The sequence below is a fragment of the Rhinolophus sinicus genome, chromosome 2 (assembly GCF_057876585.1).
Source record: "Rhinolophus sinicus isolate RSI-liver-muscle chromosome 2, RSI-T2T, whole genome shotgun sequence".
Lineage (NCBI taxonomy): Eukaryota > Metazoa > Chordata > Mammalia > Chiroptera > Rhinolophidae > Rhinolophus > Rhinolophus sinicus.
In genome coordinates, this window is record NC_142502.1 from 168454314 (window position 1) to 168481765 (window position 27452).

The 27452-nt window shown below is 38.7% G+C and overlaps 1 protein-coding gene across 15 annotated transcripts in view; it reads right to left on the bottom strand.

The window, feature by feature from the left end:
- Nucleotides 1-27452, bottom strand: part of LTBP1 (latent transforming growth factor beta binding protein 1) — a 353132-nt gene that overhangs the window by 167293 nt on the left and 158387 nt on the right. For all 15 annotated transcript variants that reach the window (XM_019741724.3, XM_019741760.3, XM_074331884.2 and 12 more), the window contains 2 exons: nucleotides 9156-9380; nucleotides 7640-7914 (listed from right to left, as the gene is read on the bottom strand). In XM_019741724.3, the coding sequence (XP_019597283.3) occupies nucleotides 7640-7914; nucleotides 9156-9380 (500 nt within the window). The remainder of the gene's footprint in view (nucleotides 1-7639; nucleotides 7915-9155; nucleotides 9381-27452) is intronic.

Genomic DNA, 27452 nt, shown 5'->3' on the forward strand with positions numbered 1-27452 from the left:
ATTAACGGGTATATTATTTTAGTGAGCCCTAGAGGTATAAAATACAGAAATCTGATATCCCATGTCATGATGAAGGCATTTTCATTGCCAATAAAATGAAAAACATCTGAGAGAAGGGGCTTGGGAAGGACCAAAGAAGCATAAACTTGCTTGTCTATTAAACGAGTCAGGGTAAGTGAACACTCGATGCTGACAGACCCTTTAGTGTCCAGAAGACACAGGCCTGGTAAAGACTGGCTATTAGGTATAGGAGGGTAAAGTCTGGGTCATCACCTATTCTCTGAAGCACTCTCCTTCAGTTCTAAGAATCTGTAGTTTGATTACCCTAACAGCTCAGCCCCACAATCTCAGTCCAAATAAAACTAGCAGTCCTTCCCACCACTGGCAGGAGCCCAGTGACATGCAGACATGTTCCCTTTCACATGCAGCATTTTCCCCCTTTGGATCTTATCCCTGTCTTTACTGATTGTTTCGACTCTAAGGAAGAAGGCCCCTGCACCACGTCAGTCTGGCAGGGGTTGCTGAAGCAAGACCAGCCAACACTGCAGAGCTCCAGGCACCTATCACTGAGATGTGTGTCACACCTTCGGTGATACCTCTGCTGTTGACACAGGTAAGATTTGGCACGGATGACCATTTTAGAGGCACTAGAGACAACCAGACTCACTGACACTCAATTAAATATTTCTTAGATTATGCCAAAGGAGTATTTGAGTGGGACACTGAAGAAAAACCCAGATGGCACAGGAAGTGCCTGGTGTTAATGACTTATTCCACCTGAAGGAAGCCAAACTTCAGCAAATGCAATCAGCATACCCTAACAAGGCTCTCGTCTCATGGAGAGCACAGACATCCGCTTAACTCCGGCCCTGCCTTCCTTACGCACTGCCCAACAGCACCTCTGCAAGATGAAGTTCACCTGGGAGGGCCCTGCCCCTAAGAGGATGTGGGCAGCAAGAATGGGTAAGGGGCGAGGGCCACATACACACCTGTACCCACTGCTGACCCAGCCTGGCTGGCTCAGTTCTCCTTCCCACATAAGGGGTAATGCCTAAGTGCGGAGAGATCAAGCATCTCTGGTAAGTGTTTTATAACATTCTTTCTTTAGCCTTATCATCTATGTATGTCGTTTATGGTCTCAGTATAGAGAAATAACCAGTGTGAAAGTGTTACACTGCTTCTGGTATTATCCCTGTCATAATAAAACTATTATTTCATCATAAATTTAAGCCTCACCCCAGAAATAGTCTTATAGTCAGGGCAGAGGAGAGTCTGTGGAAATTAATGAACAGAACTTAGTATCCCAGCAGAACTTAGTTTCTAAGCAGAACTTAGTATCCCAGCTTCCTTAATTGTGCACTAAATGCACTTTCCATCACTGAGAAGAGATTTTGAACATGCACAGCCTGTCTCTACATCTATAGTAGTATCTATTCATCTATCTATATTTTTTCTGCCATGTGAAACTGACAGGCATGACATCTGTTTCCCTACTTTCTCATTGGTTTCTGAGTTGTAGAAAACAAGAAATATTTTTCTTCAAAGTTCTGTGACAGAAGTATTAAGACTTTTTTTAAAAAGTTTTTTAAAAAGTACTTTCAGCCATGTAATTAGGATACTTTCCACTTCAATGAGCTCACACTTTCCTGTTAATTTCTCCATGATGCTTTTTAAAAAAGAAAAACAAAAAACAAAAGCTAAGTGCATCTGTTTGGCCCTTCAGAATGGAGTGTGTGTTCCAGTGCTAAGTTTTTAGAGCTTGATGATGTTATTGAATTTATCTGCCAAAAGAGACCTATCTCCAATTAAATAATCTTTTTCTCCAAGTGGCCCATTCTGTTTCCATTTTTCCTGTCCAAAAAGAACTGTTGGAACAACTTCTGAAAATTCGAAGGGGATCCCAAACAGTTCTCATATCACTTTAACTCAGTCTTGCCCCAGGTCATAGTATTTATACGACCAATAATTAAAGGAAATAAAGGATTTTCCAATGATTTCAAAATTTCACATCAAATACTGAACCTTTTTTTTCTTCATAATCCAATTAAAAATTATTTTCCTCTATAGAATGTATATTAGAGAACTTAATCTTGGAGTTTGTTTCTTATGGGTTTTTTAAAAAACTGTTATGGGGGATTTTATGGTTGCAAACTATAAGGGTGTGTTTGCTTCTTATTTGATCTTTATCTGTGTAAAAGCTCTGTACTAAAAATATCTTTTCTTCTGTTTACATTTACTGCAGGTTTTCCAGTATTTTTGTTCTTCTTAGTTAACTCAGGTGTTTATATGTGCAGGTGTTTTCTCTTTTGGCATTTGCAATAAGGTCTTGAAGAATTTTTTTTGTCTCATCTTATAATCTGTGGCTAATGAAGGAACATGTTCCTCCCTTTAACAGAGAACATATGATTTGCATAACCAGGCAGACTCTATATCATGAGCCTGAACTCTTCTCAGACAAGGTCTTTTTCATACCATCTGGTCACTCTAAATATTTGTTTCCAGCAATTAGGCAATAAAACATGTTTGAAACAACAAAAGGCTCAGATGACAAATAAGTTTCAAATTTAAGTCAGTTTAAACAAAGGGTACCCTTGCACAATGGAAAAGGTGTACAAACATATATATTCAATGTTCCCTGTGGTGCAAAAACAGATTAGAGGGGTGTTTTCTGAAATTTGGCCTCTCCTTAGAGATGAAAACTAGCATGGAAATGTTCAAATTTTAAGCACATGAAGACATGAGATTATCCTGAAAGTAGCTGGTACTTGTAACCACTGGAGATGTAATTCTAACTTGATCTATATACAGTGAGCAAACTTGCCAGAATGCTTTCAAATATATACGGTGTGCCACTGTCTACTCCAGGTAGCACAGAAACCTAACTCTGTCAAAATTATGACCTGTCAAACTTGATTTACATTCAAGAATCCCATTCCTCTATGACGCCCTATACGTTCTATTAGATTAATTTCTATTTCTTAATACTTGAAATTAAATTTAATGATGCCTATACCCAGCCAAATTCACATAAAAATCAATACTCTATATGATCTTAAGAACAAGAAATTATTTTTAGGACTCTGAAAGATGAAACATCACTTTCTACACTAGGAATGATTCCCCCTTATCTTGCCTCTGTCAAGGTGAAACACATTATAGCTATTCCCAATTCCATTATCCCTGCTCCTTTCTCTTTACAGTACACACCAAATGTCCTCTGTTCTCATAAATCTAACCAGCATTACTATATCTAAGCCCTGACCACTGCATTGTTTCTAGCAATCTTTTCACTCCATCTCTTAACACAGCATTGGATTCCCTGATTGATATTCAAGAATACTCCATATTCCATTCTTGCTGTCAGTCAGGGATTGGGCTACTTAAAATAAGATGTGGCTACTCGTCTTCACCTCACAATCCTTCCCCAAGCAAGGGTCAGTTAATCAATCACAGCAAGCATTTATCTGATTTCTGAAGCAAGGAAGTTCGTAATAGTCCAACTCATCACCATCTTTTTCTTCCCAACAGCCTATAATCAAATCCTGATGCTTCCTTCTTTACAAAAGCCCCTACATTCATCTCTTTATTGTCCACTTTTCACCCTAAATTGGACCCTGGTCATTTCACAACTGGACCAAGGGCAAGGTCTCTTCCCTGTCCTCCTCATGTCTCCCATCCGCACATCCACCCACCCCATTTAGTAGAAAGTTGAAACATTTTAAATTGTTTTTTAAAATATTATTAAATGTATTCAAGTTATAGCTTTTATGTTCAGCTTAAAATTGTATTATTCTATTGGCATACCTCAGAGATATTGCATATTTGGTTCCAGATCACCACAATAAAATAAGTATCACAATAAAGCGAGTCACAAACTTTTTGGTTTCCCAGTGCATATAAAAGTTAAGTTTACACTATACTGCAGTCTCTTAAGTGTGCAATAGCATTATGTAGAAAAAATGTACATACTTTAACTAAAAATACTTTATTGCTAGAAAATGCGAACCATTATCTAAAACTGTGGGGAAAATGGTGCCAAAAGACTTGATCAACACAAGAATTGCCACAAACCTTCAAAAATAACCCCACAATTATCTGCAAAGTGCAATAAAATGAAGGACAATAAAATGAGATTTGCCTATATTAGTACGTCTAGAAAATTTCAATTTTTTCCCCGTTCTTTTTCTCATAGGAAAATTTCAAATATACTGAGATATCCAAGGAATAATATAATGATCTCTTGCACATCCATCTCTTAGAGTAAATGATTGTTATAATTTTGCTGTATTAGTGTGTAAAATGCATTTGAAAGTAAATTATAGACATCATGACATTTCCCACCTAAAACTTTCAGCATTCATCTCTCAAGAATAAGGGTATTGTCCTATACCCCCTAATATCATTATCACATCTAAACAATTAGTAATAATTCCAAAATATGATTTAATATCCAGTCCATAAATTTCCCCAGTTGTTCCCCAAATATCTTCTAGAGTTCGTTTTTTGGTTTTTTGTTTGTTTTAAAACCAGGATTATTTAAGGTTCATACATTACATTTACTGTTGTGTCTCTTTAGTCTCTTTCTAGAAAAGTCATTCAATTTTTTTTTCCATTGTATGATTTTTGTGAATAAACCAGACAATATCCTACATTATGAATCTGATGGGAGGTGAGCAGGTGTGGTCTTTTCAGTTGTTTCATTACCCTCAGTACTCCCTACAAGTTGGAGGTTAGGTGTAAAGACTTGATCAGATTCAGGTTAAACCTTTTTGGCAAGAATACTTTCAGGGTAATACATAAACTTCATACTGTATCATATCAGGAGGCACCTACTGTCAGTTATCCCACTTTTAATAATTCTGAGTTTGATCACTTGATCAAGGAGCTTCATGCTACCTTTACCTTGATACCAAGTCATTTTTATTGCATTATGTCTCAGATTGAAGAAGGTTCAGATTTATGCAAACACCTGTCGGGCTAGTTTACATCTCCGGTCTCTTCTGACACTTCTTCCTCACCTGTTTTTGCAAAGTTCTCTTTCCTCTGTTTAATTCTTCTCCCCGCTTTCTCTCTGAGCTTGGTTTTCTAACCAATCACCCGTTTTCCTCTACCACTGAAGCAGTTCCTGAAATCCTACTCTATGAAGCTTCCCTGAATTTCAATACATTAATCACAGTTCACGTTGCGTTCTCAACCCCACACTTTCTGCCTAACTAGAATGTGCCACAGAAACAAGGGCTATTTCTGCCAAATTTGCTTTGTATATGACTCCTCATGGCAATGCATAAACAAGTGCTTAGTCATAACTCCATGGCACCAAAAGTCTCAATAGTGGAAATCTGCAGCTAACAAGAGTGTTCCCAAGAGCACAGCACTAGTGAGCCTTTAAGCAGCTGCTTTTGCCAGCCTTTAAAATCTACCTATACCTCCTTCTGTAGTTGTGCATGCAAACCAACCATAGCAAAAAAGCACAAATATTTTCAAACATCTTTATAGGATACATCCGATACACTATTGACAATTTGCCAGGAATGTATATTTTTTAATGCCTGGATCACCCTGAATGCACTAATTAACTGGGCAATCATAAGCATCCAGCAACATGTCTCACCAACAGGAAGACAAATATGTATGCTGAGAATGTTTCCTGAAAACAGGTCTTATTTGTAAGCTGTGTATTTGTGACTACACATGCAAAATGAATTAAGACTTGAGATCACTGTCTGGATTATTCAGACTAAAAGTAAGAGAGTTATGCAGATAAAGCAAAAGTATTCTATTGAGTTTGAATTATTAACTCCACCAAATCCACCAATTATCCAACTAATTTTGAATATATAGTCCAGTTTAGGCTTAAAAGTAAATAATTGTTTTAATCTTTTCTAGTTAGCAATCATCTGTCTAATATTACACAAGAATAACAAGTTTGTGAATACTTCATTTTTTTGCTTTTTATCATCTACATTCCAACTTGGAAACTAGGAAGAAAGTCACTGGGCACAGTTTTAAAAGGACCTGCTTTTTCCCAACCTAAGCTGGAATGACTAAATAATTCAAATGGCACCAAATTCATCGTCCCTCTCCAAGGCTAGTCCGGGCAAAATTGTGAAGTGTATGAAGTTTATCTTCAGGCTCACTGCCCCTATAAAAACCTGCTCTTAGCATTAGAATCTAGATTTTACTTCTAAGCTAAATTTAAATTGATGTTGTTCCTTGTCCCAAGTGTTTGCTTAAATCTGGTCTTCAGTTGACGAATGAAAAGCTGTGGCAGGTTTAGGATGCATTTCAAGTATCTGCAGGCAGACAAAGGTTGCGTTTGGAGAGATCAAGCCTTCCCTGTCTTACTGAAGTTACCTGACACAAGCAGTCACCTACTCTGCCTATTTTTAAGTTTGACGCTATTGATAGGGAGCGATCTTCTAAGCTAGTATTTGCACCGTTCTATAACATTTGCAGACCAGTACTCACATTACCTTGTCTAATCTTGACAAAGCCCCATATCCTTGTCTGCCCTTTATAGATAAGGAAGCTGGTTCCCTGCCATCAAGTGCTGAGCCCAGGGCTCTAGCCAAGATCTATAACTCCACATGGGTGTTCTTTCCATTCAAGTCTACAGACCAATTTTACTTTCTCCCCCTGGAAGAAAGGTGATAACCCTACCATGGACTCGCCCAGTACCTAAAAGTATTTTCCAGGTTTCTAAAGCAATAACAACTGATTCTTATTACCCCAAAGGATTTCACACACAGTATTTTTTCAATATCCAGGTAAGATCAGAGAAATAATAATAAATGCACCTTACCTACTCTTCCCATGTGAGGCTGAAAACATAACCAAATGACAGGAGGAGAACCACAGGACAAAGCTACATCATTATCAAATTATCACAAAACAAGTAGCCCCAAGTGACTAGGAGAAGGAGTAGGTGAACTGATATTTTTATGTTACCATCCGTCTGTACTTTCAACGATGAGTTTTGAAGAAACCTCAGCCTTTCTCCCACATTATGACATAAATATAGGCCTAAATCTACATGTCTAAATCCAATGACATTTAAAATGCACTTCAAACAACTCATTCATTACCATTCTCATTATAAATTTTAAAAGAAAATAAAAGATGACAAATTATTATTGCATGAGGGGCTCAAAACTCGACTGTACCTACTAACCTGCAAATAATTGCAAAAAGACCTAAGAATTTTCAAATGCTTTGCAGAATCTATCTCATGTACTATATCTCATGCCTGACGTGTTTTCTACACAGATCACCTTAACTGAAAAAAACACAAATGGCAATCATGGACTTCAACAGCACTTCTGGAAGTTCACTACTTATCATCGGCGGTCGGCAAGCTCTTTCTGTAAAGGACTTTGCTGACCCTATTTTCGGCTTTGCAGATCACAGAATCTTGTTGACACTAAACAATTCCACCATCCATAGCAAGAAAGCAGGCATAAACAATATGTAAATGAATGGAGGTAGCTGTGTTCCAATACAGCTTTATTTACAAAAACAGGCCCAGGGGTGAATCTGCCACCCCTTCGACAGAAAGTCATTTTACCAAGTCTGGCTTTCCTATGAAAATGAGACCTTCCCTAGAATGCACTGCCAAAACAGGTTGGGCAATACTGCTTACCTGTGACCCAATGGTTTCCTGGAAGCACCGGCCAAGCTGGGTCTTAGCAGCCACAGGATAGACATGGGGAACGACTTGCTGGTGGGAGTAGGTGGAATGGACCGTCTGTGTTTTCTGGATGGGATGCCCTTGGTAAGACAGCTGGGATTGGCCTGGCTGAGCTTCTTTTACCTTCTGGCCTGTTGGGCCATCAATTCTTGAAACCTGATGGATCTGGACTGAAGCCTCAGGAGGGTGCTTCACATGAATATTGACTATGTTGGGAGGAAATTTCACTAAAATAGATTGGGAGGAAAACTTGTTAATCATGAATTATTACCACACGAGTCGGCATGAAAATAAATTTTATACACACACATATATACTTACATGCATCTATATGATACATAGGATAAATTATACATATACAATATACTATATATTGTTGCCACACAGCCATCAAAATTCTTGAGAATAAAAGGGTGGACTCAAAATAAAAATTAAGCCTGAATTTATGTATTTCAAAGAAAACCAATTACAAAGAGAAATTAAAACCTCTCACAATAACAGATTCATAAGATCAAAATATTTTTTTCAGGAGTCATAAAACTGAAATTCATGATGCTTGTGGTCACAGGAGGACAAATTTTATCAAATGATAGTAACAAAGACTCAAGAGATGCATTACTTTTGAATTTCTCACAAAGCTTCTATCGATAAAGTTGGAGAATATACCTTTCTACGTCTAAAAAGAAAATACAATTACACGAAGCAAAATTCTCTTACCCTTAGACAATATAGTGTGGGCACACTTTGGTGCTTCTTGGGACACACACACAATGTACCCAAGTGTGACATTTTATACCTGTAACCAGATTTACTTTCTGCAGCTTTCAAACAAAATTCCATCTTCTGATGCTAACACTCAGGTTTTAAAGAATAAGAGCCAGCAACACTCTCTAACTCCTTTTTTAAAAACTGTGCATGCATACGAAGAGATGCCAGGTTTGAAAGAATGAATTAGTCATAGACGTTCTGAGCTCCAAGTGACCTAGTTTACCTTCCTCTACAGATGAATAAACCGAAGCCCCGTGAGGTTAAGTGATCGTTTAGAATTAAAACCAAGCACTCTTCGGCTACTAAATAGACTTCCTATTCATCAGCAGGTACTGTGATCCGCTAGTTTATTAACGTTGCCAAAGCCAGAATACGGCTGTGCTCGTCTGTCTATTGCCCAGGCCCAGCCAGAACAGTGCCGTGCACGCTGAACAGGCCTCGATGCTAAGAGTCATCAGAGAAGGACAGGCTCCTTTTCATTTTCCATTTCCTAGATACCAAGTCTCTATGGCCTAGAAAGCACTGTAGCCACATATCTGGGCCCACATTCTGTCCCCACTGTCACTTCTCAGGCCACAGATCATCTACTCCTTTCTGCGCCAATACTAGCCTTGGCCATCTGCAGATACTTGGCTTCTGGACAGGTTTGGCAGGTTCACAGAAGTCTGACGAATGGGCAAAAGCAAAACAATGACCTTACCTTTGACTCCTTGCTGACTAGTCATGGTCAGAGGCAAGGTATGTGTAGAGTGGACGACATGCGTTCCCAACGCCTTGGCTGACTGCTGGGAATGCTGATAAAGTTTAGGCACGCTGGCACCGTGGACTGGGATCTGACAAAGCTTCCCTGTGAAATTTGGGGGGCACTGGCATTTGTCCCTTGAACTGCACTGGCCACCATTCATACACGGAAGATGGCAAATTACTGAAAGGGAAAAGAGAAAATGTTGAAAATTGGTCAGCTTCTCAAATGCTAAGTAACAATCAACCATCAAAACTCCCAAAACACATAGCCCATGACAGCCATCATATTCCCACTGACTTTAGAAATGGTAAACAAAGGAGTAACTACATTATGACAAAAATAAAAGTCTCTATTATTCACTATTTTTATCTTTTTCCTTCCATCTTAGGTGGTTGTTCTTCCCCAACAATGACAAGAATTCATGAAAAGAATATATACAGTAGCCACTTAGAATTATTGTCGATCAAGGTCCTTTTAAGTATCTCTTGCACTCTGAAATTTGTTTTCCTATTTAATTACTGGCTTATTTGTTGTCTCCCTAGACTATAAACTCCTTGAGAAAAAGGGACATGTCTGCCTTAGTGACCTTTATATCCTTAGCACCTAGAATAATGTCTGGCACACTGAGGACATATTTCCTCAAAAAATAAATAAACAAATGAGAGTGCTAAAAATAATATCTGCTGAGAACTTTCTCTGTAAGACACTGAGCTAAGTGCTACCCAGAATAATGGAGTGGAGTAGTTTGAATCCTGCTTTACAGGAATTTGCAATCTCATTGGGATAACAAGACCACAGTGAAACCTAGAAGACACGGAGTGATTAGTAGTCTGGAATTTATTTAGAATACCAAAAGATAAAAAGAGCACACTGAGTAAAGAATTTTAAGAGTTTTAAATTCTGACTACATTCAGCTTCTGGCCAGCCTCTTTATCACTAATGAATTCTTCCTATCAGCCTTTAAACGTGATCATATGTCCAGAAGCTTAAAAACTAAAAGCCTCTCAACTCCATTTCCTTCCAGCTTTACCCTCTTTAAATCCTCACCCCCTAAGACATTTTCAAAAAGAATGCTGTAGTCACTTTTCCACTCACTACAATCTAGCTTCGGCCAGGTGGCATTTTCCTTTCCCCACCCCTCTTTTATGGAAACTACTCTTACTGAGGTTACTAATAGTCTCCATGTTGCCAGATCCAATGGACGGATTTCAGTCTTCCCTGGGTTTCCATGACATCTCATGCACCTATTCTGCTCCTTCCTCTTTGCCCGTTCCATCTTAATGTTCTTTGTAGACTCCACTCTTTACTTTGTCCTTTAAATACTGATGTGCTTTAAGATTTGGCGTTAAAATCCTCTTCGTTAATAACGCTCCATAGTATTCCTCTATGATTTCACCCCGTCATACACTGATGCCACCCAATTTTCTGTTTCCTAATCAAGACTTTCTGTTGGGCTCCAAACTGTCTACTATTACCTATCTCCGTACAGATATTCCACAGGCACTGCCAACTCAAACTGTCTGAAATCTAACTCATCACCTTCCCCCTAATACCCACATCCACGGAGTGCACCTTAGCAGGAGGCTAAGTGCAGCTCTATCATCCGCCCATCCAAACAACCAGTCCTAGAAGTCCTCCCTGCTGAGTAGCCACCAACATTGTGCACTTCCTTCCCATCACAGGGCCCCCATTCCCTGTCAAACCTCATCACTTATGGGTCTCACCTCACTCTCTACAATCCAGCGACACAGAGCTTTATTCAGTTCCTCAGTGGGTAAGGCCCTCTCGCCCCTCTCGAGCTTTATCCATGTGGTGTCCACACTCTTTCCATTCAGCCCCCATCACCTATCTAACTCCTATTTATCTTTTAGACTCTGCTTAAACCTCACTCTAGAAGCATTCTCAATCGCCCCTTGTGTACATGTGGTACCTCTCTGTGCTTCTGTGGAAGCTCATTCACTGCTCATCGTGCCACTTAGCTTACTGCCTTGCAAGTGTCTGACTACCTTTCTGGATGCCTCATTCACCTAGAGCTATGTGAGGTCAGGGGCTTTATTTTGTTATGGTTTACCGCTGGCATGTCACTCAGCTTCTAGAAGATATGCTGCACTCAAAACAATACTGGATGAAAAATGTATGCCTACCACTCTGTCAAATACCATTCTAGGGCCCTGCTCTTCAAGAATGTAAGAACCAACTGGGGAGTTGAGATAATACATGGTAACTAAAAACACAGATCAGCAAATAAGTGACAATTGGAAAATATAAAATGTAAATCCTGTGGAACTTCAGAAAAGAGAAAAGACATTTCCAGGAAGTCAAAATAGACTTTACAAGAGAAGTCATCTGGGGTAAGTCTTTGAAACTGTGTAAGATTCATAAAAAAAAAAAAAAAAAAGGGGTTGCATCCTAGGTGGAGTGGGTGAGTGTGAGTGTGTGTGTGTGTGTGTGTGTGTATGTGTGTGTGTGTGTGTGTGTGTGTCAAAAGAAGGGGAGGCAGGCATATTTGGGAGATAATGAGAAAGTGTGTCTTGTTGAAACCCTGGGTTCCTGAGGGGTGGGGTCAGGTGATAAACTAGATGATGTAGGCTTGAGTCAGACAATGGATAAAGGCCCAGTAAAAAGTTTGGATTTTATTTTGTAATTATTAAGTTATTTTGGAGGCTCCAAGGAGAGAATTAAACAAGGCTGAAAGAGTGTTCCAGGAAGAATGCTCTTGTGACGGCATGTGGGATTAGTTGGAATGGAGAGTGACTAGGTGGAGAAGTCAGTCAGGAGACTATTTAAATAATTGAACTACAAGTTGAAAATTACATGGATCAGGATGATGGCAACAAGAATTGAAAGAAACATGAAGTAATATAATGATAGAGGGAGAATCAGTACAACACGAAGACGGGACACAGAAAGTCAACAGCAGGCCATGGAAAAGGGGAGACACCAGAGGAGGAAGCAAAGAGTCAGAAAAAATGCCCAAGGTAACCACTTAGGCACCATGTCCAGCGTCTGACGCTGTGGCCGTTCAAGACAAAACTGCCCACACTGGATGGGGTCTGAGACCGTTTTCTCCAGCGCCTGATCTACTCTGAGGTGCTGGGTAAGAGTAGAAGAGTCAAAGCTGACTCCAACATTGAGTCAAAGACTTCATTAATTCCCACTTCAATTCGGAACTGGTTTTTCTAAATCACACCTTGGCTACCCTGGATGGATTCAATGCGTAATGGGAACGGGCAACGGGAGCCAGGCGAAGATTTAAATGTACTACCAATCATTTATAACTAGAATACAGGCACTACTTACTCACTTTGCACAGTTCCAATATGCATGAATTTCAGTTCCCACAGTTTAGTTAAATATCACCAGTCCCCCAACAACACGTTTCAAACTTCAGTTGCCACAGTGTATTAACTGTGAGTAATTGCCGAAAGTACAAACTTCACTGTTAGCTCTTTGGTCCATAAACACTAGGTGAATAACAGATGTGAATCATGGTCAGTAACCAATCATGTATGTCACATCCTTCAAAGTCTGTTGGTGATTGATCCCTGCACATCTGTGATTCAGCTCACGCACATCCAGGAAAGCATGTAGCTGCTTGCCTCCTCATCTCACAGTGATAAAACTCACATTGCATGTTACAGAAGTGGATAATTAAAAGGGTCAACAACAACAACAAAAGAAGTGCAGCCAAAAAAATGACAAGTGGTAACACTGGAAGTGCAATTGGAAAGTGGTTATGATGAAAAGGACGAAGACGTGCTAAAGGAAGTAACATTAAAGGACCTCCCAGATATCTTACAACTTTGAAAGCACAAAGGGGAAGATGTTGGAAGCGGATCGAAACTTGGAGAGGAGAACGACAATTGACCGAGGCAAAGAAAAACTACTCCGATATCATAAGTTATACAATGAGAAGAAAGCGAACATGTTCACCTTACTCTTGTGAAGTTCTACACAAAGAAGTAAAACACTTCAATTCTCCGTTTTCTAACATTTAAAATTACAGGGCACTAAAGAAATATGAGCTTTACTATTTTTTGTCACTTCCTCATACATTTATAACCTACAGTAAAAGAGTTTTAATGTTTTGATAAAAAATTTTCAAGGTCATGGAACTGGTACTTTTCCGATTGACTGTTAAGATCATTTTGTACATTTTCAGATTGCATGGTCATTTTTATGGTCCTGTACTCCCATGCAAACCTACCTATAACCTATACTAAAATAACTGCACATACGATGTAGCCATCTTTTTTACAAACATTAACCAATTGACTTTTACTAGATGTTTCCAGCATCATAGCAGATTTTGAAATCTAACATGAATTTAATTAGTTTTGTTTAAATCTACCATTAAACCCCTGAAATAGCTTCCGCAAAAATGTTTCAAGGACTGCACTAGTCTAAGTGGATACAGCCATAATTCCAGAACGGAACTCTAATAACTGTCTCTCTGGTCATAAAGGAAATGGTTTCTGCTTGACTTATCCCAACCAATAAAAGGCCACTTTTTATAACCATCTATGAATGAGAAATAAAATATCTATTCTCCTGTTCCAGCATTTTCTAAAATCTAACTTACAATATAAAATTCTTTGCCTCAACTCAATAAATACACATTTAGTCCTTTGTGGCAAGTGATCTTTTTATAGTTAAATAGTCTTTTATATCAAAGAAAATAAATCTAAAATCAACCTACAAACTTAAGGATTTAACTATGAATGGTTCCTTTCTGTTTCAAAAGTTCATGCCACCCTCAAAACATTTCCTAGTGATATACAGTCTATGCTGCGGGTGTTCTATAAAACCTTCTCAATGCATCAAGAGGAAAAAGAATCAGTTATCTTTAAGGCTGACTTGAGAAGCTTGTGATGTGCTGATTATAGGTCTAGCTGTGGTACATGCATTTTAGAACATATAACTAGAAGGTGTCACACAGAATGCTGGCTGAAAAAATTCCATACCTTGATCAGCTTGACATTTAGCTGACCATCACCACAATTCACTATATTATATCATGTGGTCACCTGGGACCTACTGCAAATAACAAGAGCTACATGGGACTTCAGAAAGGTATATTCCTTTCTGGAATTAGACATTCCAGAAATTGTAATTTCATGACAATCACTCAAAGTATCTCATGCTACTACTATAAACCATCAAAAGGAGCAAAAGAATCTGGGCTGAAAGAACAACATATTGGGGGGTTGAAATACGTTGAATGTTTCAGTGCATGCCATCACTCACTTTGGTCTATCCAACAACCTGCAGTATTGCAGAGATTGGGCTGACAGAATCATATTCACGTTCCACACCACAAATGGGAACTTAGCTTAAATGAACAGGTATGAGTGACTTGCATATGAACACAGGCAAACTGATTTTCTAAAGCTTTGTACTACAAAAAGCTATGCTCTCTTTCTTTGCTGTTATCTTACCTAACTATAAAAGTGCTTCAACTGCTTATCCCCAAAAGACGCTCTAAGAACACCTGACTTTCGTGCAGCAGCATCACAGCCCCGCCACCCACTCCCTTGCTTTCTGTGCCAGTAGACAGACCGTTTCAAGTTATTGTGGTTAAGTTAGCACAGGGAAAACAAACCTCCATCCGAAGGAAAACGTATATCTGTCATTTCACAGAACAGACGCACACATGATTTTGATTTGAGTTAGCTACTTAAACTTTCCCAATTGTCTCTGATTAGAAGAATAACTTCCCCTTAAAGGCTTTTAGCATTTTTGTTGATATCCTTTGGAGTGTGAAAAAATAGCAGTAATATGTTTAGAAAGTAAACGTTATTGCTTAATTTCTTCCCCTAAACACACCTATGTTGCTCTCATTTAAAGGGTATCCTTAAACTGTAGTCAGGCAGACGGTAGGTTAATATTATAGCTGTTTAAAGTTTTTGAGTAACAAATATGTTAGATAGTCAATTAAATGCTGCAAACCATTGCTCACTTTAAGAACCTATTCCATAACTCTCTGAAAAAAATGAAAACGAAACTGTATGCCTTTTAACTCAGTATGCATCACCAACCAACCAACCAACCTGGAGCTGAAAGCCAAGATGGAGGTCACGTTCTTCTGAAGCTAGAACAGAGGAATGCAGGAGGCCTAATCCTACACGTGAACCAAGGAAGAAAGTGCAGAGGCCAGTAGGCATTTATTACAATCTAGTTTTAGGGAGTGGCGTGTGTGCGTGTGCGCGCGCGCGCGCGTGTGTGTGTGTGTGTGTGTGTGTGTGTGTGTGTGTGTTTAACGAAATGTAGAGATTTACAATTGTGGTGCTCCAAAATTGCCTTCCCCCAATTCTTGATTATCTGTCCGCCAACTTATAGTGACTTACAAATCAAGAAAACATATGAGATATAGCGATCTAGAACAACCTGTGCAAGGAGGTGACAGTTAAGCTAAACCTAGAAAGAGAAGAATCCAGCGATGTGAATAGTTTGCAAAAGAAGAAATAACAGGAGCTGAGATCTTGGTGAGACACAGTTCAGAAAGGCCCAGAAACTGAAATGAGGCTGAGGGAGCCGGAGTGAAGGAGACAACCAGAAAGTGAGAAAAGATGCGTTGGACAGACACACAGATTCCCACTCCTTTATACAAGCATATAGGGCAGCCTATAAAAGTAGAAACAGTAAAACAGAAAAATATATATAAATAAAAGCTTAAAACTTAGAATCAGGACACATACGACTCACAGGTGTCAGACCCAGGGAAAAGGCACAAGTAAGGATCAGTGGACTCCTCTATTATATATATATGAAATGTGCACTGTACATTTTCTTTGGCCTTCTGGGCCCCTTTTTACATTTTGGAATAATGTTTTAGCCAGATTCAAGTCAAATTCCAGAAGGTTTCATTTAAAATTCACTAAATATATAATCACTTTATTGGAAGAGGATTTTTTTAATGTGTGAGAGAAGTGATTGGTGTTCTCAGTGATTCATGCAAAAGTGAAAAACAGAATCCAAAGAAATCTTGGGGCAAAAGGAAAATGCTTTAATAAGAATTAAAAATGCATCGACCATACTCTCCCTGCAAGACAGAATCTTTGTTGTACCTGCGTTCGAAATTAGGAGGACCATTTTCATCCCATCCCCACCAACCAAACACTAAAGTACACTGGGCTAGAGTGAAAAGAAATGCAGAATTCTACAAATGCAAAACATCAACCTTAACACAAACAAAAATTTCAAGAATATCACTAGTTTTTAATGTTGGTACACATGAACAAATACTTCAGTACATTCTGTTTATAATCTGGGAGATATGAAGCCCTACCACACACATGCATACCAGACCTTCCAATTTGGGATGAAGCCATTCATCATCTCAGCTTTGTTTATGGCTCTCCTTTCCATTACCATGAACCTCACCATAGCTGTGGGCTATCTAATTTGATCTAGTTTTAGACTTTGCATAACCTAAGGAGCTCCACATATTGAGCATACCACAAAATTCCACTCATACCCTTCATCCACAAAAGCTCTGTCTGCAGCACTATCTTAGAAATTCTCAAACACCCTGTCAGCAGTGCTATCTCTCAGAAATTCCCAAGTGCCAGGCTCCTTTAGCCTTAGGAAAAATATAGCAACATTTGCAGGCTGCAGAATAAACACAAGAATCCAAGGCACTTTGGGGTTGGGGCATCCTTTAGTAACAATCTTTGAAAACTGGGGCAAATCACTTCACTTTACGGATGATGGTGTCCCCCTCTGGAAAACGGGGTGGCCCAATAATACAATCCACAGGTTCTTTTCCATCCCTGAAATTCTGGTTTTCAAAAGTCGAACCAAGTTAAAAATACAATGAAATTCGGATTTCCTCATTGCATCTAATGAGACCTGGAGGGAAATGCACGTTCCAGTTATAACCACTACAGGTCACATGTACATTCTTCGGTTGCTACATAGCCATCATACTCTTCCATGTTATGCATTGCTACAGAGCGTTAATAATTAACATTTTTAGTAGCTACATAATATTCCATTAGGGTGACAGATGACACAGCCACTCTATTTTTTGTTTAGATTGCATTTCTTTTGAACTGGTATAGGCAAAGCTATAATTTAGTATAGGTAAATCTAAAGTTTGTTTAGATTGTCTGCATTTCTTTTGAACTATTATAGGCAAATCTCCTCAAACGTATAGTTTTATCTAGTAATTATTTTCTCATCCAGACAACTAGTATTTATTCATTGCTTAGCATGCACCAGGCAATGTGCTAGGTGACAGAGTGAACAACAAAAACATTTATGAGCCAATTACACCAACTTTACTGTCTCATGGGGAGGACAGACGAACACAGGCATTGAGAGCAAGGGTCTAAAACCAGAATTCCATGGGATGTGAATCCCAGTTTCATCAATTATTAGAGGTATGACCTTGGGCAACTCACTTAACATTTCTCTGACCATGCCCCATCCCATTTCTTCACCTAAGAAATGAGGATAAACATTGTACCCAGCTCACATGGTTGTTCTGTGGTTTTAAAGAGGTCATATATTCAAAGCACTTAGAATCAGTGCATAGTAAGCACTCAGCAAACATTAGCCATCAGCATCAACTTCATGTGTAGGGTACAGTGGGAAAGAGGAAACCAAACCAGCATACTGGCAAGGAAAGGACATGCATATTCTTATTACTAGTTATATCATACACTATAATGCACATTATTTCAGTCACTACTCTGTTCCCAGAATCTAGTGAGGAGATGGTTGAATTGCTGAGTGTATCAAGAGAAGAATCTTCCAAAAAGAGTGTATCAATTATTAACATCAATAGCAGTATGTTATCAAATTCACATCTTGTCAAGACTGGATTTTTTTAAAAATTTCTATTAGTTTCATAGTTTCAAAATGATAACTTCAGAGCTATAACATTTTAACCACAAGCAATCAGATTATACTATCACATTCTCATTTTGCATGCCTTTATATTTTTATATTTTTATTTATAAAAATCAGTAAATATTTTTAACATTTACTCTACAGTTGTTTATTTTAATTTCCTCTTGTTTGAACTATCTTTTCATTCATATATTTTACCTATCCCTTAGTCTTAATGATTTTTTAAAATACTTTCATGATGGTTTTTATGGATAATAGATTTTAAGATCTTGTCATATTAATGAAAACATCTCTGTAAATATATTTCCTGTTTATTTTTGTTTCATTTGTTTTAGATACACAATTTATTTTGCTGTTTTCCTGTAACTAAGTTTTCAAGTTCTTTTCTCTTTAATATAGTCTATGGTTTCATTCCTTTAAAAGCAACTACCCTACCCCTCCAAGTATCTGATAAGTAACTTATTTCATGCTAGCTTTTCAGATTATTTTTCATCTCTTTCTTGCTTAATTACTTAACTCATTCCATCTGGATATTTACCCAGTGTACAGATATGTATTATAACCAATTCTGCTTCAAATTGTAACCTAAATATCTTAATGTTATTGAATAAAATTTCCTTTCCCATTTCCTAAGATAAGCCATTATTTTGAATAGAAGGTTTCAAAAGAAGGAAGACATAATGTGGTGGGGAAAAAACCCGGCCATTTAGAATGGAGTTAAGGATGGAAGAATAGGGGAAGAATGTAGACTTAAAAAAGAGAGGCCTAGGATGAATACAAAAGCACAGAAACATTCCCTGTGAGACGTGAAAGAAGAAACACACGGGGTAATAAAATGAAATGGGGTCTGTAAAACTCAGTCAGATGCCAAAAGCCATAAATTCTGGGCAGACAATATTTGGGAACCACTACTATAAACAAAAATCTGCATGGCCCGTCTACAGCTTCCTTTTATTCCCACCCTCCATGGATCATTACCTTCCCGTGGCTCCCACCTAACTACACCACCACAAGCGAGGCCTCTTTCTCTGCCCTGCTCTTTTATTCTTTTAAAAGGGCAGGGATCCCTTTCAGCCTTCTCTTCCTGAGTAGTAAGCAATCACCGATGAGCATAAAGGTAGGTGACACTGGAACACAGTGCAAAGAGTCAAAATCACCACGATCAGGAAAGTACCCATTCTAAAGATATGAAATATCCTGTGTAGCTGCTGAAGGGACAGCCATTTGAGAAGCTCAGTCTTCGATCTTTCTAGATAGCTGAACTGGAAAAACCTTTCGGCAGGACAACAGGCTCCCAATGCCACTTTCCACCCTAAAGAGCGCAGGCAGATTGAGGCCTTCAAACCTCATATAACACAAAAATGCCCAAGGATAACCCATTCAGAGACCATTCTAGACTAGGGGGTAAGCTATCTCACACTTACGGATTTCAAAGATTTACACATAGGTCATAGGTAGAGACAGGGATTTCGTAAACTCACAATAAAGTGGGCTGAATAACCACCTGACAATTGGTGTCACGAATGGATATCAGTTTCTACTTCAGTAAGTAAGAACTGATTTTTTTCATTTCTTTGCCTTTTAGACTTATAGGCCCTCGTTGAAGGAATTGAAGTTAGAGACAAAAGGATGGCTCTCAACAAGTACTAAATAATAAAATTTGTAAGACTGCATCACAAGTTTCAATTTTACAACCTGTTAGATTAAAAAAAATTAACGCAGATATCTGACACAGCATCCCATTTTTTTTTCTTTTATCTATGCACAGAGAGAGATGAGAATGTCTAACGGAGCTAGAAGGTGATTTATGGATAGTATCATAAACTCAAATGGTAGTAAAGAGATTTCCAAGTAGTTTCTACTGGATCATTACTCATTTGAGGTAAAGGCTGAACACACCAATTTCCAGCTTATCTATTTCAGAGATTCTATCACCAGTGGAAGACATCGAAACATGGCAGGAGGGCTGGTCTAGATCAAGTTCTCACTGCCTATCCAGCCTGGTTTCCCACTGTTGCTGTCAAGTTCTCTTCAGGTCCAGACATACCCAGCCCTGCTCTGTTCTGAGCACTCCATGCTTCCTCACACACATGTGGTTCGATACAGGCTCCTTCCTCTCTTCTTCCCAGCTCACCACCCCAACCAAAGCCTCTGCTTAAGTTTTACCTCATCACTAAGGCTTTTCCTGATGGTGCCAGAGAAAAGCTGATAGCTCCTACTCCTTGCCACACACTCAGAGCAATGAATGCATGGGCACACCCAGCACAGATAGCATTGAACTATAATTGGCTGAGTGCATGTCTGACTTCTCCAAAAGGTCATGAGTTCCTGGGGGAAAGAAACCTTGTCTTTGGGACCTTGCCTCTTTCAGCGGCCCATCCCAAGAGCTTAGCAAAATGCTATCACATGGTTGGTACCTAATAAATGTTTTTGGAATCAATAAATGAGCAAATGGAGCTTTTTATAAAACATATTTTTTTGATCATGAAGCCAGCTGAATGCCAAATTCTGTATTTTTATAGTTTGCTTTCCAATTTCTTAACGTTGTCTCACCTGACCCTAAATTGACAGTCTTTAACATTAGTCATTTGCTTTTATTGTCTTTCCAAGTCATTCAACTTACTTTTCATAAAACAACTCTCTTTGCACTCATTTTTGATCAGTTCACGTGATATTTAATTAAATGATGTAATTTCTGGTCCAGAACAAAAGAACTGACCCTTCGTAGTCATTTAACTCAGACCTGGGAGGCATGATACGTGGGGTAAACTATCAGCTAGGAATATTTAGTAGGCCATGGGCATCAGTCAGTGTATTTTAAAAAAGGAGGTGAGGAAGTTGGTTAATTTGGAAAGTTGGTTATATGGATGTGGTTTTAGACAGTGTCTACTGCAGACTGCTTAAAATCACATAGAACTTTCAAGAGTCAAATGCTAAAGCAATTCAAAGTCACGTGGTTCATTATTGATGAGATGAGCCAAGATGTCTCCTTCCATTTAACTTAAATAATTTGATATGTCAAGTTCAAGTTATTAAAATATGCCTATACATTCCTCAGGGCTCCATATACACTTCCGAAATCTGGAACATTCCTTTCAATCAGGACAATACGTATCAAAACTGACTTCCTGAAGATAATTCTGTCTAATCCCCAGTATTGGCTCATGGGTATGCTTTTAATTAACTCTCTTGAGATGCAGCTCAGACTTAGACTAAATTAATTTTTGAAACATCCCAGTGTATATCTAATACTCAGTTACCACTATAAAACAATTGGAGGTCTAGATTTTGTACAGGATAAGAATCAGAGACATGGAAGAAAAGTAAATTAAAACTACCATCATTAATCAAGACTAGAAAAATTTCCAAATCCTTCTGGCAACTTTCCTAAATAAACCAAATATCATCAGGGAAACTACTTGGGTATAGGAAGAAGAATTTCAAAAACTTTTCCCTAGTATTCCTCCTGCTTTTCTTTCTCCTTTCCTTTTATGGCCAGTCAGACACTGAAGTTAAGAAAACTATATAAGGATGTTTTAATTCAGAATTTCATACCGTGATTTTTTACTGACATAAAATGAAATATTTTCACAAACTACAATCATTTCTCAGTGATTCTTACACACTAAAAAACTTGCCAAACTGATTTCAAAATGAAGTTTTATAATGTATAACATATCTAATCCAAATAAGAAAGAAAGCCCATACGTTACTCTTGTATATCTACTATTAGAATTACAGCTTTTCAGGAAGAGGGAATTTCCACAACTGAACTGGTAACTTGAAAAGCTGATGTGGAAAGAAGGAAGTCTTTGACGCCTTTTATACTTACTAATAGATTCCATACCATCAGAGTTTGAAACCTAACAGCTTTCAAATATGTATTTTCACAAGCCATTTGGAGTAAAGCATTGTCACTAGTTTTCTTCTAAAATTCTGTTAATTCTCTGCATGGAACTGATGCATTTAAGTAACTTTACCACATGATTTAAGCACTTTAGCACATAATCCAATTTTCTAGTCCATGCCTTTTATCAAGAAAGAGATCTAGCTTAGTAGTAGTAGTAGTAGTAGTAGTAGTAGTAGTAGTAGTAGTAGTAATAATAGTAAGTACTTCCCAGATGAAATAAAATCACCTTTAGTATAGAGATTTTCACTATACACATTTAATGCCTAGTGTGTCTGCAGATTTCTGTACTGGGAGCTAGGATATGAGTTCCAGTCCTACGTCAGCATCACACAGCTCAATGACCTTCAGCAATTCAGGTCAGTCCTGTGGAACTTGGTTTTCTAAGTGGTAAAACAAGAGATCTAACTGACATATACATTTCCTTCTCAGTGCTACACTTTTATGGTCCTATAATGTATTACATTTTAAAGATTCCTGCGTCTGAGCCATAAACATTGGAGCCTCGTTTCTTCTCATTCCCAGAGCCTGCCCATCACCTGTGGCCAAGTCCTCTGAGCCTCTCTCTTCAGCATCTCTCCGGTTTATTTCTTCCTCTCCATTCCCCCAGGCCTTTGTCCAAGTTCAGACTGATCTCTCTCGCACAAACTATAATAACGCCTTCCTAAAAGCCTACCTGCCTCCTTTCTCGCCTCTCTCCAATATGTTCTCTCCATACTGTATCCAGAATGTACTTTCTGACATGTATACTCAATCACCAAGCTAGTTCCCTGCACGATTTTTCTATGGCTCCCTATCACCTAAAAAGAAACAAAATCCTGTCTTCTCAATGGAATTCTGGTAACATACCCATGGGGTTACTGGAATCACTGCCTTGTGAGGTTTGTGGTGAGAAGTAAAGGCTCCACTCACAGTAATAGTGCATTAAGTACCAAGTGTTGTCAGTCTTATCTCCACTATGTCCTGCTTTGGGCACTTTAGGCCACAAAACTGATCTACTTGTGATTTCCAGAACATACCACTCTCTCTGTTGAATCCATGCCGATGCACATGGCTAATTCCGGAAGAATTCCTCTTCCCACTCTTCCTCTTTGGTTGTTGGGGCCCACCACCACTCCATGTCCTCTCCTTCAGTGAGGCCTCCTTTGCTTGTTCCCTGCAGCCCTCGGTGCTCCTGCTTCTCCGAATCTACAAACCCTTAGTATGTAGGTGCCCGGTAAATGTCAATGTTTGAATGAACCTCAGCGGAGCCAGCTCTCCAGCCCTTTGACAAAAGGCCAGAAGACCCAAAGTTAAACTCTCTCTGGGTTTATACATGGACCAATTAAGAATATTAAGAATATTTTTCCCATTACAGCGTTGTGTGTTTCTTTTTATTCCAAATGACACGCAAATAAATAGAGTAAGAAAGCTTAAAGTGAAGTGGTAATTTTTAGCTAGCATTCCATAATATATCAGAGTGCTTCCAATGCTTTTCTACCACTATACAGAGAGCAGCAATCCTGCACAGATTTAACAGTTCTGCTACCTCACTCACAAGCCTCACAAACTGTCTTAAAACTTATATTATGTCTAAAATGTTTTTAAACCCATATTTTGTATTCATTCCTTTATTTTTAACACACTGGAATATTTCCAATTATAAGCGCTGATTTAAAGTCTCTTGACGCTTCCTATTTCGTAGGTCTAAGAGGAACACTCTCTCACTCCTTACCAAAGCTCTTTGCCTTTCCTTCCAAAATACAGTTGTGCCACTTCTGTTAGCCATGGGTCGAATGACAACTGTCCTTGTTTATATCTGGTAGGTCTCTTCTGAACTCTTTCTACAAAATTCAACTGATCGCTCACTTATACTGTTCTAATGTAAAGCTTCTATTATCACTGGAGGAGAAAGGCTATACATATAGACAAACTTACAAGTTATTCATAATCTCTATGAGTGATTTATGATTAGATCTTCCAGCTGCTAGCAAGCTCATCAACAGCCAAGCAGAGGGAACACAGTGAATCTTACTTGTCAACTATGTGTCATCAATACAGTCTAGATTAGGAGAACTTAAACTCAATTTCAGAACAAAATTTCTGCTTTCACCATTAGCATAAAAGTGTACAGCGTTCTTACAATTAAAATGGAAAATTCTGGTTTTCACAACCCAATACCCCATGGCAAAAGGAAAAACAGAGATTGACAGAATTTTCCAAGCAGTTAGTAGAAAGATGATAACATCCAGCCAGAATACCTAAAGCAAACAAGAAACGTTAATAATTTAAGAAGTCATTTTGATTTTTAAGACACTGCTTGAACACTGTCTTTATATGCTCATTTATTTTGTATGATCGTTTCTCAGCCTTTTGGCTAAGATCAAGTGTATTTTGTATGACTCTATTGACACACACATGAATACAAACCTATTAAATAAACATTCAGGATTGATAAACTTCACCCTGTATTCCGATACCTTCAATTCAACACTTCCGCCACAAAAGGTAAATAGAAACAATATTATTCTCTCCCTCCAAATTTGCTCTTTTGAGCCTGACAGAACACAGAAATCACTTATCCATGGCTGCCACTCTATTCTAAAAATGATCACTAGCAGATAAGTTCCTCAACATGTGTTTCTCAGGCTCCTGTGAAGCCATCAAGGAATGCCAGCAAGCTCCCACACACCAAGGCCCTCCACTCCCGTCTGAAAAACAAATTCAAAAGCCATGGGGGATACAAAACAAAGAAAGAATTGAACTGAATGAGAACTATCTAGAAATACAAAAGAGATTATTTAGCAACTAACCCAACAATTCACAATTTCTAAGATTTATCAGGAAAAGCTATCATGAATGTTTAGTCTAACGTGCAAGTTCTTTACAGCCAACATAAACCTGTTGAAAGGTTTCCATTTACTTTGTTGATAAATTAAAATGTATTAACCCTTTTCAGCTAATACTTTCATACACAAAAGTGAGGGAAATGGAAACAATGCTAACACAGGTATCTTTAAATGCCTTAATGCCAATATTGACATTTTCTATCCATCCGTATGAAAATACTCTCATTGGTTCAGAGAAGGCAAGGACAATAAAGTTTCAATAAGGAAATGGCAATTCGGCCTATATATAAGGGAAAGGTACTAACAATTGTTGGATTTCTACCCTTTAATAGGGGACTGTCTTCTTTATCTCATTTACTCCTTACACTACCCTGTGAATGATGTAGTTTTATACCAAAACTTACATACAAGATAACTGAGATTCTGAGACATTTAACATTCTTCCTAAAGCACCCCATTAACAAATGGCAGAGTCTATGTTCAAAGTCTACCGCGCTATTTCCAAAGTGTGTACACTGTCCCAACAGGTTTTGAAGAGGTCCGGAGGCCCCATTCACTGTTGTTCTGACTAGTGGACTGCTGCAAACACCCATGAAAGCAGCAGCTGTAGGGTAGTTGTGACACTCTTTCATCCTCGGTCTTTATCAACGATTACTAATCTATCATAGACTCTGAATCCTTCTCAACACATTGCACGGGTCAGCCACAAGCAGTGGGTAGGTAAAATCTACTTTCCATCCCTAAGTGCTTTAATGATCAATAATAATGAAGCAGAAATAGTAACTGCTACTAACACCAAGGGCCAAAAAGCTACTTACCAGTATTCTTTTGCCCACAATATGTAGCTGTTTTCAATAGAGCTGAAAACGCCTGTATCCACAGTAGGTAAACCCACTGTACTGAATTCCCCTACTTTTCAATTTATTATACTAATCATTAGTAGAGGAGCAAAACAAAGATGTGGTGCCTCATCTGTAAAAGCTTAGAAGCTAGTTGGAGGAAACCAAACTTATACAGTCATTCAAGCTCTTGCGAAGGCCACCCAAGGACGCTGACACAATCAATCAAAATGTTCCCTTGGAAGCAGCAATGCCCTACCCACATGAATGACCTACTCAAAATAATTCCCAGGCACTTGGATTCCATTACATTCAAGTTTTGCTATTCATCTACCGACAATTAAAAGGGGCAAGTCTCTTCAAGACCCTAATTAATTTTCCCTATGTGGCTATAGACATGGAAATTGTCCACAATAGTTATTTTTACAGCTGGGTTGAATAATGCATTTCTCTGGATTGAGCACTTAAACTGTCTAGGCCTCGGTTTTCTAATCAGTAAATGGGAATATACACTGGCTGTTCTCAGGATGAAAAGAAAAAGTATGAAAATGCCTAAAACTATGCTGGGTACACAGAAGATACTCAATAAATATTAGTTTTTCTCTTCTTCCAGCTCTGGACCAGATCTTTCCCTATAGTTTTACTCTGGGAATTTTTCTCCTCTAATAATCCATTGAATTATTATACAGGTAGCTAAGAAGCCCAGTTTACACCCACCCATAGATCCCAGAGGCAGTAAGTAGCTTCAGTAAAGGGCCTTCCAACAGAAGAACAACCACTGGAGTTCCTGTCTTCCTATCACTTGAAAGTATTATTTAAAGAGTTGAATGATCAGAGATTAAGAAGTAGAAGAGACGAAGAATAGAAATTCTTTTTCTGGCAATAAAACCAGTGATGTTGTTCCTTTTAAAAGGTGCGAGGCAGAAGTGCTGGCTGTGGTACCTTTTCAGTAACTCAAATTCAACAGCTTGGTTTAGTGGCAGCTAAAGTGTCTGAGCCTTGACTTTATAGCAAGCATTCAAGGTTCGGAGGGACTATTATCATTAATTCAGCGGCAACCTGGTGGGACCCATAGTTTTCGTTATTGGAGATAGGAAGCCCTTGAGTTGCAGGGTCACAGAGGCTGCAGGCTGCTCCTCTCTGTGAAGACTAGCAGAGCTCAGTCAAGGCCAAGGCGAGGCAGCCCAAGCTAAGTGCAGCTGTTGCTCCAACAGCCACAGCTCACCAGGCTGCAGCTCTGTTCCCTCACTCACAGAGGCACACTCAAGGCTGGGATTAAGCAGACCCTAAGCCCCCTACATTCCCATCTCATTGCAATCTGTCTGGCCATGAGACAAAAAGAGCGCAACAGACATTTTCATCTCACCTTAACTGAGCTCTCCAAAGAAATGTGATTCCTGCCTCATTATACGATGTGCTAGACTAAGAATGTGTCATCAGCTTTGCAGAAAAGAAAAAAAGGTACATTCTTGTGTTTCTGCCATTTTGAAGACCAGTAGTTCTGCCTTCACAGCTACCCAGCATTTAGGTACATTATAATCCACTTGAAGGATCAAGGTTACAGGGAAGGGGTGGGTGAAAGCGGTATTGAGGAGAGAGAAAGAGAGGATAGGGGAAGATTCACTGACTTCTGGTGTTTAAAAGTTATCACTAAGGGACTTGAGTTTATGTCTTAAATTCCAGGAAGTCAAAGTGTTCTGGGTAATACACGTGAATCATTGGAAAGAAATCTTCCATTTTCTGGCTAGAAGGTGACTCTTTTGATAACCACCATGTCAATGAATCATGGATACTTTATTACTCAACTTCCTCTCCATGAGCT